The sequence below is a fragment of the Pelodiscus sinensis genome, chromosome 5 (genome assembly GCF_052426305.1).
Source record: "Pelodiscus sinensis isolate ZL-2025 chromosome 5, ASM5242630v1, whole genome shotgun sequence".
In the NCBI taxonomy this organism is placed as follows: Eukaryota; Metazoa; Chordata; order Testudines; family Trionychidae; genus Pelodiscus; species Pelodiscus sinensis.
In genome coordinates, this window is record NC_143056.1 from 130,761,777 (window position 1) to 130,782,578 (window position 20,802).

General features: G+C 49.7%; 1 protein-coding gene across 2 annotated transcripts in view; it reads left to right on the plus strand.

Annotated features, from left to right (window-relative positions):
- Positions 1 to 13,503, plus strand: part of LOC142829368 (uncharacterized) — a 59,875-nt gene extending 46,372 nt beyond the window's left edge. Inside the window, exons 9-15 of one of the 2 annotated variants that reach the window (XR_016349744.1) lie at positions 1,607 to 1,693; positions 2,010 to 2,877; positions 3,011 to 3,082; positions 3,555 to 3,787; positions 4,165 to 4,271; positions 5,174 to 5,342; positions 5,432 to 7,429. Coding sequence is in view for 1 of the 2 variants with exons in the window: in XM_089778974.1 (XP_089635100.1) it covers positions 3,659 to 3,787; positions 4,165 to 4,271; positions 11,969 to 12,054; positions 13,028 to 13,374 (669 nt within the window). In the remaining variant the exon portion in view is untranslated. The other variant, XM_089778974.1, reaches the window with a different exon arrangement.
- Positions 13,504 to 20,802: the final 7,299 nt, after the last annotated feature.

Here is a 20,802-nt window from a genome sequence, read left to right on the forward strand (position 1 = left end):
CCCATCTCACAGCAACACTGGTGGGGGGAGCCCCACCCCTGAGGCCCCTGGGCTGGGGGCGGGGCAGCTCCCGACCCCACCCAGCTACGGGATAAGGAGCCAGGTGCTGGGCGCGTCCCCCCCAGCCACGTGCAGCAGCCCGGGCAGGCGAGAGACGCGGGGCAGGTGGGAGCGTGGGGCAGGTGAGGGGGGGACAGATGACGGGCAGGTGAGGGGGGCAAGTGAGGGGGCGCGGGCAAGTGGGACGCCCTCGGGCCGGGCACCGTGCTCCGGGACCCGCGGCTCCTTCCCCCGAGCGCGCTGCGGGCCGGGTACCGTGACGGGGGGGTCGCTCCCTCCAGGCTCCCCCCCCCCCCAGCTCTGCGCTCAGGCGTCGGGAGCCGAGCGCAAGACCGAGTCGAGGGGCAGCAGCACCGCGCCCAGCCCTGGGCAGACTGGGAGCGGGAGGGGGTCCGTGATGGGGGGAGTCGAGGGGGAGGGATCCGTGATGGGGGGGCGGGCAGCCGGGGCTGCTCACGCAGCTGGAGGCAAGGGGGGCGGGTGCAGCAGGCGGGGTCACGTCCATGGGGCAGGCGCTGGTGCTGGCGGGGGTTCGATGACCCCGATGGGCTGAGCCACCTGCTGTGGGTGCTGCGCGGGGGAGGGCAGCGGGGGCTCTTCTATGTCCCCTCTCTCAGGACCACCTGCTCCCATTGGAATCCCGGGCTGGGCTCTTCCAGGCACAGGCCCGGCCAGCGCCCGACACCGGCTCCTCCAGCTGCCAGGACTTTAAGGTTCTTCCCACCCCAGGAAGGTCTCTGCTGTAGGGGGCTGTTCTGCTCACACGCAGACACGGGCCGTTTCCTCGCTGCTCACAGAAAGTTGAGGGTTTTTCCCCATCTGGCAGTCACAGGGCTGTTGGAGCTGTTCTGCAATAACAGCCCCTGAGCACAAGGTGCTTGTACTGTAGCAATGAGGGGGAAAGCGTCCAGAGACTGTCTCCAAAACAAGACAGGAATGCACATGGGCTAAGATGTGGTGCAGAAGGGTCATTAGGATGCTGAAACTTTGCTCTAGCCAGGGGCGTGTGTGAAACACAGGGACACACTTGCCCCCTAGCTTGTATTCAAAGGAATTCAGTGGTTCTTTACCTAATCGCTGTACTGAGTCCTTTTGCAGTGCAAAGTAGGACCTAGCATAGAAATTCTCAGCCTTTCACGCAGGGTTTTACATACAATAGCCCTGAGAGTTGTGTAGAATGCTTTCTAAAAGGCTTGGAAACATTGGGCCCTCTCTTCCCACAGAATGTTTTTTATTAGTGTTTTCCAGCAGGCATTGTGGTGATGCAGCAGCTGGTTATAACACTTAAGTGTCATTTGTGATGATTGCGGAATCAGCCTCCTGAATGAGCATAACGTTTTTGTATGTGATAAGTTTGGTGCACTCATAAAAAATTAGCCGTGCTGACTGCTTACTTACCTCCTGGTAATCACCTCAGAAGTCTCTCCTTCCCATTCTCCAGTGAGATGGTCATTAGCCTCTTATCAGCACTCAGCATCCTTCCCTAGAAGTCTTACCACCTAGGTTCCCATGATAGTATATTTTTATAGGGATTTGTTTGTTTCAGATTCTTCAGAATTACAGAAGACCATTTTTCTCCCTCAAAAAAAGCTGTAGTGGGGGAAAATTACTGCAATACATCTCAGTATGGCAGGTAAGAAATGGGGTTCTAAATACATATTTTTTGAACATATTGGTCAGAATTTTCAAATATCCCTGTCCATGCTTTTTTTATTCAATTGGTTTTTTCTTGTGTTTTCTTTGCACTATCAGAATTAAATTATTTCAAATCACATTTGATCTGCTTGATCAAGTACAGACAGTTTTTTGTAAGCCCCATATCCTTCAACCTTGTGCACATAGCTCCAAATTACTTTGGTCACTTATGAATGGAGTCTGATTGTTCAGGGGTAAATACTTCACTTTTGCAATTATGTAAATGCTATGTTTTTCTTCTGTGAACAATACAGAGACATCTTTCAAAGAAAACATGGCTCATGTTTTGGCCTATAAGAGGAATAACACCTATCCTAAAGGAATGAATAAAACACAGAGACGTAACCTGCGCCAGTTTTCTGCCAACTTTTCTTTAGAAGGCAAGCAATATTTGTTTTTCTGTGAACTAAGACAGGGATTATAATGGACTTTTCTTAATAAGGAATAGTTTTGATTTTTTTTCTCTCCCTCTCCTTACCCCACCCAAAAAAAGTGATTATTCTGAGCGTGAGCCAAACCTTCAGTGGGCCTTGGGTTAGGTTCTCTATTGTTCCCTACATTTCCCAGAAAATCTCCTTGCTACATATAGAGGCTCCATGACATGATGAGGAGTATAAATATTACCCAAAATTCTATGATTTAACTTGAGAAATCAAGTACGTTATGCAGGGTAGTTTACAAACATGGGTCATTGTCTATTTATTGCTCAATGATTTCTGATATTTTTTTTTTAAATAAAAGACGTTAATATGTAATGATAACCCCGTAAAGAAATTGGTCCCTTGTGTTGGTCCCCATGCTGAGATGACCCATTCCCCATACAGATCTCTTTGATACGCAAATTCCTTATAACCAGTCTGACTTTGAAAATACCTGATAACTGCTTTAGCGTAACATTTGATGTCCTCATCTCTTCATCTTCTCTGGTCAGCAGCAGGGACTCTTTACTTTTATGCAAAAGGAAGGAAGGTTACGGTTGTGCACACTGTGAATCAAGCCCTAGATCTCTTTGAGAAGTATCATGTCAGTCCAGCGGGTGGACACCAAGAAGCAGCAACCATGAGGGTTGCACTGATCTCCAAATACTATTGGCCAACCATGACTACGGACATCTCCACTTGGGTATGTGATGTCATGAAACTAAAATGAAAATAACAGGAACAATATTGATGCATCTAGTGTGGAAATGTGAACTCCCTTCCCTTGCAGTGATATTTTTTAATAGACAAATGTTAATATTGTTCCGCCAAACCAGGTGAAGCAGTGTCCACAGTGCCAGGAAGTGGGAGAGGAATTAAATCTGCTAGCCTTCTTGAAAAGCATACAGGTAAACTTTGGACTCCAAGACATCTGTTCCGTATCCTCTGAAATTTCTTTTACTTCCTTTCTTTCCACTGTCAGTACATTCAGAAAGTTCTTAGGGTACTCAGCATCCACACGATCTCAAGGCTGCCTTGAGTACATCGCAATAAAAAAATCTTTGAAAGAGTCAGAATTGTTTATCATGATTCATTTGTATGATTGCTGCACACTGAGGCTTTGCAGCAAGTGCAGTGTGAGTGGCACACTGGAGTGCAGTGTGGCAGAGTCTTGCAGAATTAATTCTTGCATCACTTTTCCTGCCCCCATTCTTGTATTTCTTGTTTTGTCTTTTTTCTGTGTTTTTTGTTTCGTTGTATTTAAAGGAAATGAGATTACAGCTGTAAACACATTACAGCTGTTTCCTCTGCTTACCACACATGGGCATTAAGACCATTCAATATGAGAGCACTAAAGTATGCCTGTAACCCTTCATATAGGTGAATCGGCACTTGGCTCTGGTGGGAATGCACTTAATAGGGCCACTGCCAGTGACGAAGAAGGGACACCGCTACATACTGACCGCCACGGATTATGTCTCAAGATGGGTGGAGACAATTCCACTGAAACTAAGTCCCCCTTGGTAGTGGGAAAGAAAATACGTGATTTTCTTCTTTTATATGCATGTACAGCACAGATACTGACAGATCGCAGCCCTGAATTCAATATCAAGGTAAAGAATTGTTTCTGCAGTTATTTGTCCTATTTCTTCAACCCTACCACCAGGTCCCGCATAGCTGATCATGAACATGGGCTTCCTTGTTCTTGTGAGGTTTTTTAATGTAAGTTATGGGTGACACGTTTTTTCGGAAACCGCCCTGTTCTTGCAAACACTGGAGTTGCTCATCGCATCTGGATTGCTACGATGTAGATGAGTAGGGTGTCATTTCCTGCCAAAATATCCCCAACGTATTCCTCCAGGTAGTAATGCTTAAAGATTGGATAGTGAACTACAATAATTGTATGTAAAATCAATGGCAAATAGAGGCAGGAACATACATACAGACCTGTCCAAAGGAACTGATAGTGTAACTTTTTTTTTTTTTTCAGCTTAAGGTGGGTCTATTCAAAGCATGGAACGTAGAACAGATCTTTACCCGCCCACTTCACCCACTAAACAATGACTTTGCTCGGAGCACTTGCACATTCATCCAAAGGTAATGTTACAGCTATGTCTACATTATGATGGTTTTTTGGAAACAGGTGTGCATATTGTGCTCTGTAATTTGTTTACTACTTTTTTTTGTCAGAAGATGCTTTCTAAAATTTGGCCCATCTAGGCTGTGTCAAATTTCAGAAAAACCTCCTCTTTTGGAAGATCCCTTCTTCCTTGTGGAGCAAGGAAGACAGGGCTTCCAGAAGAGCACATCTGCTCTTCCTCAAAAAAAATCAGAAGAGCAGACATGGAGTATTTTGGGGATAGCAGAAGTATCTATCCTGAAAAACTCCCAGTCTAGATCCGTGGTCACCAACCAGTAGATCGCGATCTACCGGTAGATCTCGGAGGCTCTAAAAGTAGCACTTGAGCCCTCTCTGAACTGTGCACCTGCGCAGTATATTTACATTAGATTTCCTCATTTGAGGAGCAGCTACTCACCAAGCAACAGCACAGGTGAGTAGCTGTGAGGAATGGTGGGAATTTTTTTTTAAAGTAGCAGTATAAGGATTGGGGATAGCAAGTGATGGAGAGGAGGAGAATAGAGAGGGCGGGGCTTCAAGGAAGGGGCGGGGCAGTAGCTCTTGGCTTGGTCTGTCATTTAAAAGTGATCTTGGGTATAAAAAGGTTGGAGACCACGGGTCTAGATGTACCATAGGGGTGGGGGACGGACAGGGCTGAAGGCAAGGCAAATGCACAGTGCCAGAATCTGCAAGTGGCTTCTAAATCTTGAAAGGCAACTGACTTTACCTTGCAAGTCTTTCTACTGTACCCTGGGAGCCATGCAAAATAATCCCTGCCACATCCAGTCTGTGGTAGCTTTCTCCTGAATTCCATTGAGCCCGTCTTGGGCGTTGACTTTTTTTTTTTTTCTTGACCATTCCTTCCCGCCGTTTGTTGCAGGGCCTTGCAGAGGATCACTGCTGAGACTGGGCACGAGTGGGATCAATGTCTCAATCCCATTTTGTATTATTTGCGATTTCACGCACACCCGGCCACACAAATGACTCCCTTTCGACTCCTGTATGGCACTGACCCATGGTTCCCACATCAAGAGGAAGAGGACGGTACGGTAAGTGCACTAAGTAACAGGAGCTCTCAGGTGGGCTTGTCTGGTGCAACTTCCCTTCGTCAATCCAGCCTTTTCTGTTAACTTCCAAGTCCGAAGAGCCACCCAAGTCTGAGGAACCCCCCAAGTCCAAGGCGCCCCGTAAGTCTGAGGAGCGAGTAATTTACACGCTGCCAGATGAACACTTCTACCAGGACTACATGCGGCGGATGACCTTGAGCAGGACGGCGGACGTTGCCCTGGCTCTCAAGAACATGGCTGAAGCACAAAAGCAGCAGCAACTGCGGCGAGCTAGGAGGAGAGCTGAACGTGGGGCCTCCTCGCCACCGCCTCCTGCCGGCAGGGAGCCTGAGGCAGGGGCCGCAGACCTGTCAGAAGACGAATGGGAGGCAGGAGAGGAAATGGCCTGTCTCACTTTCTGTCCGTTCAATTAGTGATGAATAAACGTTAATGGTCATGCCCGTAACTCCGCCCCCCCCCCCCCCCCCCCCCACTTGGGAACCTCCAGCCTTCTGCCTGGTGGTGCCAACCTGGATTTTACTAGGAGAGGGTGGAGCAGAAATTGACTCAACACAGCCAGGCCCCTAATCCGCCCCCTCCTGCCCCATAACCCAGCTCCCTCGCGCCAGGATCCTTTGGGCTGCAGTTCCACCACCCCTCCCCCTGCCCTGGGCACTGTCCCCGGTGGCAGGACCCTCCCCACCCTGAAGGTCTGGGGAGCTATTCTGGCTGCGGGAGGAGGGGCTAGGTGGGAAATGGCTGTTTCCTCTCTGGGCTTTTCCCCTCTTAGGCACATCCTGGCCCTACCCTAGCTTTTGAAGGCTCTTCCTGGTCTCTCCCACACAGGTGCTGAGTCTGGCCCTTCCCATGACACTCCTGTCTGCAGAAGAATCCGGGGGGGGGGGGGGGGGGGCGTTTTTTTCATTTTCAGTTACCCCAGGAACCTCCCCACCTCTGGGAGTTGGTGGCAACTTTATAGTTCAACCAGCCGTGTCCTCCTGTCAGACCCTTCTGCCACAAAGACCTGCCCTGCTGGGATCCCCTCTGCCCCTTCCTAGCACAGTCCACTCCGGGCTGCACCTGAGCCCGGCTCTCCCTGGAACAGCAGTGTTTTGACGGTGGGGGGGAGAACCTCTCCTGATTGTTAACTCAAAGTTTCTAGTTTCTCTCAAAAATATTTTCAGTGCAGGCCCCGAGTCCCTTAGGGTCAGGGGGCTGCTGGTAGTGGACAAGAAGCAGCAGCTGTGGACAGAGGCACCTGGCAACCCTATGCCCTGCATAGCCATAGGCAGCTGGGGGTGCTGCTGTCTGCTGCCCCGGTGCTGATGGCTATGCAGGGCATAGGGTTGCCAGGTGTCCGGTATTCTACTGGACAGTCCGGTAAAAAAAATCAGAAAATACCAGACACGTGCAATGTCCAGTATTTTGTGATTTTTCCAGCTGGGCACCATTTGGAAGCCGGGTGGGAGAGAGGCCGGGACTCCCAGTCACTCCCCTCACCCAGCGTCTGTTTGCAACCACAGGCTCCCAGCACCACTCTGGCCCTGCCTCCCAGCTGGGAGCCTGTGGTTGTGTGCAGAAGCCAGGCAGGGGAGCCCCAGTCGTTGTGAAAGAGGATGTAGACTGCTGATTGTTTGTCATTGCAGACTGGTGATTGTTAAGTATTAAATAAAGGATGTGTGTTCTTCAGTGCGGGTTTCTTTTTCTTTTGTTCGACACATTTTTCGCCTGTGTCTTCAGTATTTTTTTGGGAACCCGTCTGGCAACCTTAGCAGGCCAGGACAATTCTCCCCTGCCCCATCCACTGTGTGTGGCCTCTCAGCCAGAGCAGCCACACAAGTGCTGAGCCTACCCCAGTCCTGCCCTGATGCTTGTGACAGAGTGGGGAGGGTGAGACCAGCTCTTGCTAAGCCCTAAGCTCAGCGGCTCCTTCGCCCCGAGGTCCTGCAGGGCTGGGCTAGGGCTGCCTTTGGGTCACCGCTACCAGGCTCCTGACCCCACAGGCTGCCTGCCCCACCTGTGTCCCCCTCCCTCCAATGGGGCTGAGCAACAGACAGCTGAGCAGCCACACCCGTAGGGGAGTATGTGGGGGAGAGGCACCTGGGGGACAGGAAGGGAACCCTGATGAGTGGGGGCAGGGAGGGTTCTGTGCTAGGGGGCTGGGGACGCAGGCCTATGCTGAGGGTCTTAGGGCGATGCCGAGCTGGGAAGAGGGAGGGGTCTGTGCGGGGGGGGGGGGACAGGGAGCTGGGCTTCCATTGGGTCTCTCCCATCACACTGATCCATGGCTGGACCCTTTGCTGCTGTTGCTACAGGCCCCAGGGGGCAGAAGCTGCTCCCAGTGCCAGGCTCAGTGACCGACACCTGCACCAGCTGCTGGATCAGGTTCTGTGGCTTCCTGCCAGGGCCAAAGGGGGCGAATCGGAAACTGGTCAAGCTGCTGGAGGCAGGGGGAGCTGTGGGGCCAAATGAGGGGTGGGGGTTAAGTCCATGGGGGGAGGTGCTGATGGTGGCACAGGAGGGGGGGCACTGATGACCCCCATGGGATCAGCCCCCTGCTGAGGGTGCAGAGCGGCTCCTGTCCAGCGGCCAGGCCCTGCTAAGGTGCAGGGACTGGAGACCAGATGCAGGGAAATTCCTCCCTGCCAAGTCAGGACGCTTTTAGGAAGGACTGAGGGACTCCGGGCTCTCTAGGGACCTCTCTGCTCCCAGCCTTTCGGGGGCAGCAGGTGTCCCTGGCTAGGCTGCAGCCTTCTGTTACCCCCAAGCGTTCCCTGCCCCTCACCTGCAGCCTCTCCCCCGGCCACAGTGCTGGGCAGATGCTGGAGGGATCCTACAGGGGATGGTTTCTCCTCCCTGACGACTGTCCCTGCCCCCATAGCCCGGGGGAGGGTGGCTCCTTGGGAGGAGAGGGGAGGTGAGTCGTGTCTGGGTCAGTGTTGCCAGGCGGGTTTAGCTGTCCACACCCAGAGCCTTCTGGAACTGGGTGGGGTAGTTGAGAAGCTGCTCCAGGGCTCCCTGCACCCTGCGGCTGGGATCAGACTCCAGGGCGAGCAGATCCGAAGGCTCGTGTGTCCTGGGAGCCACTGAACAGAGCAGGCGGGGGTCCCTCTCCCGCAGCCGGTGAGTGATGCTGCCCCTCAAACAGGGCAGGTGGGCAATGCTGACTGGAGCCAAACGGGGAGGGGAAATCACGTCTTTGCCTTGCAGGCTCTGAGCTGAGCCGCCTTCCGCAGCCAGTAAAGACTTGAAACCACAAAGAGTCTTGCAGCACCGTAGAGACTAACAGAGCGCGTAGATGGGAGCCTGAGCGAATGGGCTGTGCCCACAAAAGCCCGTGATCCCATTGGCGTGTTTTGTTGGTCTCTCAGGTGCTGCAGGACTCAGTCTGAAATTGGAAAAATGAAAAAAGAAACAGAGCTACCCCTCTGAACCTCCCCACCTGGTGTGATCCTCCAGCTTTTCTTTCCTGAGCCATGGGGAGAGCGTCATTTCTGTCCTGTTCTCAGCGTTTGTGTTTTCTTGGAGCAGGGTTTTCTTTACATCCACATGCTCAGGCCTTTACTGAGTGACTGGCCAATCAGTCAGCTGACTGGTGAGTGACCCACAGGGGAGGAAGAGTCTGGCTGGATTCCCATTGTGGGTTACTGGAGGAGGTACAGAGAAGATGATTCAATTCACTACACGGTGCTAATTTGGTGACCAAAGAGACTAAAGCTTTTGGGATCCCTGAGTTTCTTTCTGCTTTGTTTTATGTGGGCTGAACTGTTCCGAGTTTACTTTTGGCTGTTTGCTTCTGTTTGTAACTGTGAGGATGAAGTCCCTAGTGGAGAGATCGCTCCTTGGGAGAAGGGGGGAGGTGAAGGTTATGAAGTAGCTGTTGTAGAAATGAGATAACGTATGTCTTCATAAGACTGTAGACCACTAATGAATAAAATACAATGATTTCGTTTATTTGGGGACTTGAATATGGAAAGTTGAAAAGTAGCTGGAGACTCAGAGCTCAGTCTTGAGATTTTCAGCCAGGAAATCCTGCAGACTAAACTCTGGGTCTCCAGCTACTTTTCTATGGGAGCTGGGTTGTTGGAAGGTGCGGGAAAAGGGGTGGCTGGACTTCACTGCCAACCTTACCTCTGCACATGGGCTGAAAGCAGGGCTGGCCATACTGTACAAACTTCTAGAAGTAGGGGTTAGCAGGTTGCTTTTTCTTCTTTTTTCTGGGGTCTCTGTGTGGTTTGCATACATAGCTATTGTTACGGAAGCTCCCTTGTTTATTCACTTAGGCTGCGTCTACACTGGCAAGATTCGCTTTTGTGCAAAATCTTGTCACCTGTCTACACTGGCCGCCAGTATTTGCACAAGAACACTGATGTTGTAATGTACAAAATCAGTGCTTCTTGTGCAAATACTCTGATGCTCCCGCTCAGGGATAAGCCCTCTTGCGCGAGAGGCCAGTGTAGACAGCAACATTAATTTCTTGCGCAAGAAAGCGTCTACACTGGCACAGATGTTTTGTGCAAAAGCACATCTCTTGTGCAAAAGCACATGGGAGTGTAGATGCTCTCTTGCGCAAATACGTTTAACGGAAAAACTTTTCCATTAAAAGTATTTGCGCAAAATCATGCCAGTGTAGACGCAGCCTTAGTCATGGAGGCAATTGAGTCTCTAGGTAGGAAATGTTTAGGTGTCTTACCACACCTATCAACATATGGTTCTTCCCCCTCAGGAGCAGGAAGGTCTCTACTGTGGGGCAGCCTGAGGTGGCAGCAATGGGGACATTGTGAAGGGAAGGAGGAGGAGGAGGAGGTGGTGCTGTTCCCAAGAGGGAAGGAGCCAGGTGTGTGGGGAATGTTCTGCTCGCATCATACAGTCCTGGGTATTTTCCTCACTGCAAGAAAAAGAATTTTTTCCTGCCCTGCATTCAGGTGGGCGTTTCTGCAGTAACAAGGCCCTGAGCACAAGGCACTTGCATTGCGGCAGTGAGGGAAAGGAGTCCAGACACTGTCTCTAAGACAAGCCCAGAGAGCAACGTGCTGACCTGTGCACCGACATCGAGAAGGGTCATTTTTGTGTTACCTCAGAACCTCGCTCAGAATGTGCAGGAATAACAAGGGGGGGGCACATGTGTGTGAAGCAGAGGGGCAGACTCGCCCCACTAGCTTGTGTTGAAATGAATTCCTAAGGATTGCAAGTGCTGTTCCCAGGGCAGTGCGCTCTGGTCTGTGTTTGGGGGTCAGTCGGTGTTTCTATACCAGCAAACGGCAGGGCCTACTCAGCAGTGCAGGAACTTTAATATAAACCCTCAGATGTTCACTCTGGAACTGAACGGTGGCGACAGCTTTCTGAAAAGTCCTGAGAACACCGAAAGGTGGGCCAGGTCCTATCTGCTGCTTTTGCCTAGTGTTCTCCAACGGGTGGCGTGGTGATGCTGCAGCTTGTTGTAAAGCTAAAGTGTCGCTTGTGATGTTTGAGCTCTAAGCATCCTGGACACTAGGTTCATTTTTCAGTGTCTGGGGTGGGAACCCACAAACATGGGGCCATGCAACAGTGAGAAACAAGAAACCTCATTGCCATGGCTCCTGACTGAGAAGCAGAAAGACACATTCCCCCCATTCGCCTCGCACCCCAGAGCCTGAGGAGGACTAGGCAGATAGATTTTTGTCCCCCCCCCCACTGTACTTTGGGGTGAGGCCAGAAATGAGGGGTTTGATGTATGGAAGGGCGGGTGTGTGATCTGGACAGGAGGGGAGGGTGCAGGAGTGCAGAGCCAGCCCGCAACATTTTGGCACCTGAGACGGGGAGCTCAAAAGACACCCCCAAGACCCCTTTTCTTCTGCCTGTTATGTCTCTTGTGGCCTCCTTCGTCCAGCACAGCACCCCACCATCTCTGTGCATCTGGAGCAGAGAGAACACACATGCACCAGCAGCAGACCCAATTTTCTACTCTCTGGGTCCTAGTGGGCCCTCCTCTCTCCCCCCTTTCCAATCTGGCACCTGAGGTGACTGCCTCAGTTTACCTCATGGTTGGGCTGGCCCCGCAGGAAGGGGGCGGTGAGTCTGAGTCCAAAAGCTGGCTGGGTGGGAGGCAGGATGCAGGAGCAGAGTGGTGGAGGGTCTGGACAGGAGGGAAGGGGCAGAAGTAGTTTCCTCCCCCATCCATGCCTTGAATCGGAGCCTGGCTTGTCTGACTCTGGCCTGCAGGGCGAAGCTCTGCCCTCTCCTGCAGTGGGGAGTTGGTGCCCCTTGGGAGGGAGGGGGCTGGGCTGGAGAACCAGCACCAGATCCCAGAGGGTGCAGTGGGGAGGGGAGTCCTGAGCCTTGGGGTCTGGATCCAGGCAGGCTGGGGGGCCACATGGTGCCCTGCTGACCATGCTTCTTACCTCAGTAATACCTCTCGGGGCTCCTCTTCCCATGATCCAGGGAGAGGATTATCCTGCCACAACCGCTTCTCCTTCAAGACTTTGCACCCTTCACTAGAAATCTTGACCGCCTCCCCCCGAGATTTCAGGGAGTCCTGCCTGAGTGTGTGATAGTCGAGGGCCCTCACAAAATGTATGAATTATTTTAGAAGTTTAAATGTTTGCTTGTGTCTGTGAAAGGTACCATTAGTATGGATTTGTTTATTTCAGATTCTTCAGAATTACAGAAGTCTCCCCGGCCGCAAACTGTCCCCGGTGCAAACACAGAATCACTGTAACAAACATCAGTATGGCGGGTAAGGAGAGGGTTTCTATACGGCTTGTATTGTTTTAAAATTTATCTCACATTCTCTTCAAATGCCCCCTCTTGTGCTTTTTTCAAATTCAGTTTTTTGGTCTGTTACATTTCCTGTGCTGAGTTACTAGGACTTTACATGGTTAAAATCTTATAGATGGGCCATGTGTCTTTCAAATGAAATTTGATTTCATTACAGATTTTGTAAGCCACAGATCCTTCAACCTTGTCCAAGTAGCTCCAGTGTACTTCAGTCACGGATGATGACTCACTTACAAAGCCTGCATTGCTGAGTTTAGCTTTCCGTGATTGTATGTCTGCACTTAGGGTTGCCAGATGGTTTCAACAAAAATACTGGACACACTTGACATTAAATCACAATCGACATTACATCTGATTGAGAAAATACTGGACAGTTCTATTTACTCAATTAGGGTATGTCTACACTACCATCCTAGTTCAAACTAGTTTGCAAATAAAGCCCGGGATTTGAATTTCCAGGCGCCGCCATTTTTAAATGTCCACTAGTGCGGACTCCGTGCCCCGCGGCTACACGCGGCACGGACTAGGTAGTTCGGAATAAAAAGCCTATTCTGAACTACCTAGTCCGTGCTGCGGGGCACGGAGTTTGCACTAGCGGACATTTAAAAATGGCGGCGCCTGGCAATATGCAAATGAAGCCTGGGAAATTCAAATCCCGGGCTTTATTTGCAACTCCGGTTGCCTACATTACCACCCTAGTTCGAACTAGGGTGGTAGTGTAGACATACCCACATAGTTTCTCAGTTTTTTCCCCAAACAGAAAGCTCAAATACTGGACTGTTCAGTTAAAAACTGGATACCTGGCAATTCTATCTGCACGTCACAAGTCACAAATCAGAATGGAGTCTGATGGCTACAGGGGTAGATACTTATGTTGGCAATTATGTAAATGTTAACAGTTTGAAATGTTTTCTTCTGTGAACTATACTCAGAAAAATCTTTTGAGGAAAAAATTGCCCACGTTTTGGCCTATAAGAAGAACAACAGCTATCCTGAGGGAAAGAATAAAACGCAGAGACGTAAGCTGCACCAGTTTTCTGCCAACTTCTCTTTGGAAGGCAAGCAGTACTTCTTATTCTCTTGTAATAACACAGGGACTACAGTGAAATCTCCACCGTATAAGAAAGGGTCCTCATCTCCCCCTAAGGCTGGGATTTTTTTTGAGTGTAAACCAAACCTTCAAAGGGCCCAAGTTTGGCAAAATCTTGCCATAACAATAACATCTCCTTGCTACATAATAGAGGTACTATGTTACCAAACCTCCTATGATTTAACTTAAGTCAAGTGTGTTAGCCAGTTTATCCTACAGACAGCCACAACCATTCATGTCTGTTCATTGCGCAGTGATTTCTTGTTTTTGGAAAAAAAAAATCATTTCAGACTAAAACCCTGTAGTGAAATTCACCCTTCCTCCCCTCAAGCGGAGATGACCCCTCCAAATATCTTTATATGCAAATGCTTTCTAAGAACTCTGTGATAACTGATAACAGCATAAGGATAATATTTGATGTCCTCGTCTCCTCTCCATCTCTGCTCAGCAGAGGGGACACTTTTCTATTGTGCCAAAGGAAGGAAGGTGAGAGTTGTGCAAACCGTGACTCGAGCCCGACAGCTCTTTGAGCAGCACCATATCACCAAGGAGGTTGGACACCAAGGAGCAGCAAACACGATGTTTGGGCTGACCTCCAGATACTATTGGCCGGGCATGACTCAGGACATCTCCACGTGGGTATGTGACGTCATGAACTTGAAATAGTAATAGAGATGTCGCCGTGGTAGTCTGGTCTTGCTGAAACAAAAGACAGGACTATGCAGCACTTTAAAGACTAACAAGATGGTTTATTAGGGGATGAGCCTTCGTGGGCCAGACCCACTTCCTCAAATCAGATCTTTAAAGGAAGTGGGTCTGGCCCTCGAAGGCTCATCCCCTAATAAACCATCTTGTTAGTCTTTAAAGCGCTGCATAGTCCTGAATTTTGTTTCAGCATGAACTTGAAAGGCACACATGAAAATAACAGTGACAAGAACGATATTGATACATCTAGTGCGGAAATGTGAACTCCCTTCCCTTGAAATAATATTTTTTTATAGACGAATGTTCATGTTGTTTCATCCAAACCAGATGAAGCAGTGTCCAGAGTGCCAGGAAGTGGGAAAGGAATCAAATCTGCTAGCCTTCTTGAAAAGCATACAGGTAAAATTTGGATGCTTAGACATCTGCTCTGTCTTCTAAAATTGCTTTCACTAATTTTCTTTCCACTTTAAAAACAAAACATGCAGATGGATTCATGAACTTCCCTCATTTATTCCTGGATCAGGACTGTTAATACTCCAGGCTTCTGATGAAGAGAGTTGTTCCCAAGAAAATTCATGAGCCCATCTACATGTTTTGTTATTCTTTAAGGAGCTGCTAGACTATTCGTTGTTTTTTAAGATGTTTGCAGTTACAGACTAATCCAGCTACCCCTCTGAAGCTTTCTTTCCACTGTCAGTGCCTTGGGAATGTTTTTAGGGCAGACTGCAAATATGTGTGATCAGCGTTGCTCACTTCCTTACAAAGCAAATCTTGAAAAGAGAGAGTCGAAGATAATTGTTTCTCTCTCTTGTTTAAAAAAAAAATTACCCGGCAAGGCCTTGAATTTGCTCTAGTGAGTGCAGTACGTGTAAGCGGCACGCTGGTCCATGCCCTGGCATGGCATATTTCTGCAGGTTTATTCTAGTGTCACTTTTCCTACCTCCATTCCCGGATTTCATTTTCGCTTGTTTGCTTCTTTGTATCTTTTCATTCTCTTTTTAAAAATTAGAAATGAGACTCTGATGGATTGTGGAAAGCACCTTTGTGGGTTCTCTGCTCACTACACATGAGACCTTTAATAAGTGAGAGCCAAGATATTGTTCTACCTATAGAACTAGCAGAATCTTGTTAGGAGGATACGGCAACATGCCATAGTTATTGTGAAGGCAGAACTCAGTTACTATCCCTAACTACTAACGTTACCTGCTACACACACACTCACATATCCACTTCTACAGATGGGGTCTTTACCAGCCTCAGTTGCTCCTGCTAGTCCACCGACCAGGCGGCCTAGACATGAGGAGGGAAGTTGGGCAGTATCCCTGCACTCTGATGCTCCTGGAGAATGACTGCAGAACTGAAAGACCCAATTCTATAGTTTTGCACCCAGCTTTTTATATGTTTTAGTTCAGTGTTTCTCAACATTTTTTTTATAAAGTACCCTTTTTTCAAAAAAACATTATAAGTACCCCCAGTATCTACAGTTTTCAGACCCACACAATTTTTTTCTACCATTGCAACACATTTGTTTAAACAGCTTAATCGCAGCCAGGTGGGTGATGAAATGTTGGGGTGTAAAAAGTAGAAAAATAATAAAGCATTGTAAAACTTAAAACAAAAATTCAGTTTGCTCCAAATTTCAGTTGTATTTTATTGACTTACGTACCAACCCACACCACCCCCAGACTTCCCCCGAATACCCCTAAGGGTACTTGTGCCACTGGTTAAGAAACACTGTTTCAGTTAGTCCATAGGTCTTGTGCTGTTCAGCTGCCCCAAGGCCTGGTTTGACCATGAGTCACCAGTTAACAGCACAAAGGGACTTTCTTGATGGAGCTTTTGTCTCTTTCCTGGGTGGGTTCTTTTGCTGGGCTCAATTGCATTGTTCTTCAGCCATCAAGGAGGTGCTGGCAGCTGGTCTCCAGACAGGCTGGCTTCAGGGGCTGTTTATTTACATGCAAATCCACATTCACGCTTGTACAGAGACACACACACATTTACTTTAAACAGAGTTAAGGCAGTGCAAAGTATAAAATGAGGTTTCAGTTACAGGTTTTTGTTTTTAAAAAGTTCCAAAAAAAGTTACAAGAACAGATTCTCCTAAGACAATTCTTACAGGCTAACTAACAAATTAATCCAAATCCCATTCATAAAAAAATGGGCCGTGATTCCTGAGGTTACATAGATATTGTCACGTTGGTGGGTATTGCTTATTAGTGATTTCTTGCTGTAGCCCTACCATATGTCTGTCACCTGTACCTCTTCTTAAAGGTCAGTGAGCCCTGGGATCTGGTGGGAATGCATTTCATAGGGCCGCTGCCAGTAACGAAGGACGGACACCGCTACATACTGACCGCCACGGATTATCTTTCAAGATGGGTGGAAGCGTTTCCACTGCAAACTAAGTCACCGGTTGAGGTGGTAGAGAAAATCTATAGTATTCTTAGGAAGAATGGAGATGTCAAGCAGATACTGACGGATCGCAGTCCTGAATTCAACAATGCGGTACGGAGTTACTTCTGGGGAGGTGTTTGCTATTTCTTCAGTCCCACTATCAGGTCTCAGCTGACCACGAAAATAGTCACTTAGCCCTGCCATGAAGGCAGGGGCTGGACTAGCTGATCACTCATAGTCCATTCCAGTCCTATGATTCTATGGGCTTTGTTACTTTTTTTAAAAAAATTAGGTGAACTTGTTGACTGTGAATGCCCCGTTTCTGCAAATGCTGTAGTTAAACACACCATTAGGAGTTTATTTTTGGTGTTTTCTTACCCACCAAAATAACCCTGGGCATAGTATTCCAGGTAGCAGTGCTAGAGTAGTAAACCAAAGTAATTGCAGTATAAAATCAATTGCAATTAGGGGCGGGAACATAGAGACCTGGCCAAAAGAGTTAATAGTATATTTTAGTTTAGTTTTACTTTCTTCCAGTTTAACCTATTGCCATGCAAAAAATTGGGAATAAAACGTCTCTTCACCAGCCCCTGTCCTCCACTAAACAATGGATTCGCTCACAGCGCCAGCAAATCCATCATAAGGTAACGTTGAGGGTTGGGAAATGACAGTCCTAAAGGCAAGGTGAATGTACCATGCTGGAGGTTGCACGTGGCTTCTAAATCTTGAAAGTCAACTGATTACGTTGCAAGCCTTTTTAACAAATCACATGGGAAATGTAAGAACGGCCATACAGGGTCAGACCAAAGGTCCGTCTAGCCCCATATCTTGTCTTCTGACAGTGGCCAATGCCAGGTGCCCTAGAGGGAGTGATCAGAACTGGTAACCAAGTGATCCATCCTGTCTCACCCATTCCCATTTTCTAACAAAGGCTCAGGACAGCACCACTGCCAATCCTGGCTAATAGTCATTGATGGACCTATCCTCCATGAATCTAAGTAGTTCTCTTTTTTAACCCTTTCATAGCCTTGGCCTTTGCAACATCCTCCAGCAAGGAGTTCCACAGGTGAACTGTGTTGCGTGCAGAAATAACTTCTTTTTTGTTTGTTTTTAATCATGCTCCCTGATCATTTCATTTGGTGACTTCTTAGCTCTTGTTTGGGAAGGAGTTAATAATCTAATCCGTCACTGTTGCAGAGGGTTGCGGAAGGTGGTTGATGACACTTTGAGCAATTGGGATCAAGTGCTTTATGGCATTGTATTTTCTATGCGAACAAAGATGCACCTGACCATCAAAATGGCCCCCTTTCGACTAGTGAAAGGCTGTGACCCAACACTCCCTCTGGAAGTCTCAGAGCATTATAGAGTAAGTGTATTTAAGTGCCATCAGCCCTTAGGAAAATGTTATTCTGTGAATCTTTGTTTCCCAAATCTAACCCCTTTTCTGTTTGTTTCAAAGGCCCTAGATATCAAGGAATTAGGTGAGGACTACTGCAAAGCTTATTACCGCATGCCTGCTCAACCGAGAAAGCAGGCTGACATTGCCCTTGCGCTGCACAACATGGCGGCAGCCCAAGAAAAAGGCCATATTCAATCTGCTCGAAGACGAGATGCAAAAAGGGGGAAGCCCGAGGAAGACAGCGCGAGCAGAGTCTGCTGGCAGAAGAGATGTAAAAAGGGGGAAACCTCTCCCGTGCCTCCTGCTAGGAAAGTGAGAAGGGCAGAGGGCTCTGGCTGGGTGGAAGAGGAGGGTGGGGTGGGAGAAGAAATGGCATTTCTCAGTTGAGCAAATTTGCAGAAACACACACACAGGCTGGTTCCCCTGTTTTGTTCTCACCGCTGCTGCATACCTGTAACCACAGCCCCTCTGGGTAATAAATGTTAATGTTCATGCTAGTACCTCCAGGCCCTGGGACTCACTGTGGGGGGGCACTTGGGGCTGTGTGGTCTTCTGGGCAGCCTGAGGCATAGGAGCCAACCTGGATCTTACGTATGAGATCGGCGAGCAAACACTGACCTGCAACCCCAGCTCCCTGCCCCCGCTCAGCACAGATGGGCCCGACACCCCCAAGTCCCTAATCCAGCTCCCTGAGGCCTGGATCATCAGAGAGGTAGATCCCCTCTCCCTCAGGGCTGGAAGGTTCCCGCTCTGCTGGACCAGCGAGGTATGCTCTGGCACCAGCCCCTGTATCAGGGCTCTGCCCTCAGGCCTGGCGCTGTTCCAGCTGCTGAGGTAGGGAAAAGAGGAGAGTCCTTCAGTGGGGAGTGGCTGGGAATCCGGTTTCCTCTCCACACGCCTTTTGCCCTCGGGCTCTTTGGGAAAGCCCTTCCCAGGCCCTGGCCATCCCCAACACAGATACCAAGTCCGGCCCTTCCCCTCACAAACCCTCATTCTTGCAGAAGGCTCCAGGGGGGTGGGGGGGGGGGTGGTTATAGGTGATGGAAGAGGCTGCAGGGGGAGCAGCTGTTTCCCGATTTTCAAATTTCTCCCAGGAGCCCTTGTCTTTGTGTTCTCAGGTTTGTAATTCAACCAGCTCTACACAAGCTTGCCTCCCGCCCATCCAACCTTCCTGCCCCAGCCGCCCTGCGGGGATCCTCCTCCCCTGACCTCCCTAGCACAGTGCGCTCCGGCGTGCATGGCAATACGTGCTCTTCATACGTTCCGTCCATGTGGGGAATGATGTTTATGTGCACTGAGGCGTGTGCGGCTGTGCACCACCAGTCGACACAACCTGGCATTGGGCAGTGGGAACCAGCAGCATTGGTATCTCTCCTGGGCGGCCGCACAAGGGCCCAGCTGACGGGAGCACTGGGGGTGGGCAGCAGCTCAGCCTGACTCTCCCTGCAGCAGCACAGTCCTGTCCAGTTCCCAAGCCAGCCCACTCCCCCCACCCGGCACCTCCGCTCAGACATGAGGCAGCTGCCACTGAGTTTGCCTCAGTCCTGACTGGCTCGGGTGGCTCCCCCAGAAACCCATGGCGAGGTGGAGCTGCAGGACCAGCACGTGCCCTGGGATCAGCTCAGGCCAGATCGGGGATGTCTCTGGGTAACCTCACTGGGAGAGGGACCCTCCTCCATCCTCAGCCTCCCTAGCGCCGGCCCCCACGTCCCCCCTCCCCCCTGCTGTGTGATCTGGGGTTGGGGGCAGAGCAGTGTCAGCCCAGGCCCATGGCAGCAGGGCAGGGTCTGCTGGCTGGGGGCAGGGAGGGGTCTGTGAGGAGGAGAGGGGTTGCTGCAGGGTGGGGGTGGAGCAAAGAACAATACTAATACATTTGGTGCAAAAACGTGGCTTTTATTCTCTTGTAATAACATGATCTGTCCACACTAGGTTAAGTGGTGCCCACCTTCCAGAAAGGGGGAGGGGAATTAAAGCTGGATCCTCCCCCCCACCACCACTTAAAAAACTTAAAATTAAACCTTGCACTTTGAGCCATCTACCCCGTATCAGCCGAAATTTCTTTTACATCCTTTCCAGTCTCTGTGCCTCAGGACTGTGCTTAGGGCAGGCTGCATATTGTGGAATCACAGGGTGGAAGAGGCCTCCAGAGTCATCAAGTCCAGCCCCCTGCCCAAAGCAGGACCAATCCCAACTAACCATCCTGTCCAGGGCTTTGTCAAGCCAGGACTTAAAACCTCTGGGGATGGAGATTCCACCCCCTCCCTAGGAAACCCATACCAGCGCTTCCCCACCCGCCTAGGGAAAGAGTTTTCCCTAATATCCCACCTATACCTCCACCACTGTAACTTAAGGCCATTGCTCCTCGTTCTGCCACCACTGAGAACAGCCTCTCTCCATCTTCTTGTCAAGCCCTGTTCGCTGCCTTGAGCAGTAGCAAGAAATCTCTGAAGGAGAGAGTCACAGATCCTTGTTTACCACGATTCGTTGTTATTGCTACAGAGAGAGGCCTGGAATTTCCTCCAGCAAGTGCGGTAGGTTTGAGTGGCAGACTGGGGGACAGCGATTGCTCCTTGCGCCAGAATGGCGTATTTCTGCAGGTTTAGTCTATCATTCCACCTCCCTTGACAGTGCCCTGGCTCTTAGTCATACAGACTGAACCTCGGCACCTGACCGGTGCTGAAGAAGAGAATTTGCCGAACCACAGGAGGTCAGTATTGTCTAGCAGCATCACCAACACTCCCAACGCTTGCTGGGCTGTTAGAAGACATTTGGGGTAAATTAGAGCTAAGTAACAGCACAAAACACTGAGACCCAGCACTGGTGGCTGTAAACAAACTTTATGGGACCGCGGGAAATTTGGTCACACCCATGATAAGTGGGCATGTGGCTAACTAAAATCCTGCTGGGCCACAGATACTGCTGAAGAGATTCGGGGGTGGAGGGGCCATGAGGCAACCCAGCCCATCGGTCAATTCCCCTCCCCCCACCTCAAGAAAGAGCCTAGTCCATCTGGTAAAAAAATTCAGAAAATACCATGTGAAATGTTCGGTATTTTCTGTTTTACCTGGCTACCTGGTTTGGGTGTCTACCGGAACACACTCCTGGAGTGCATGGCTGGT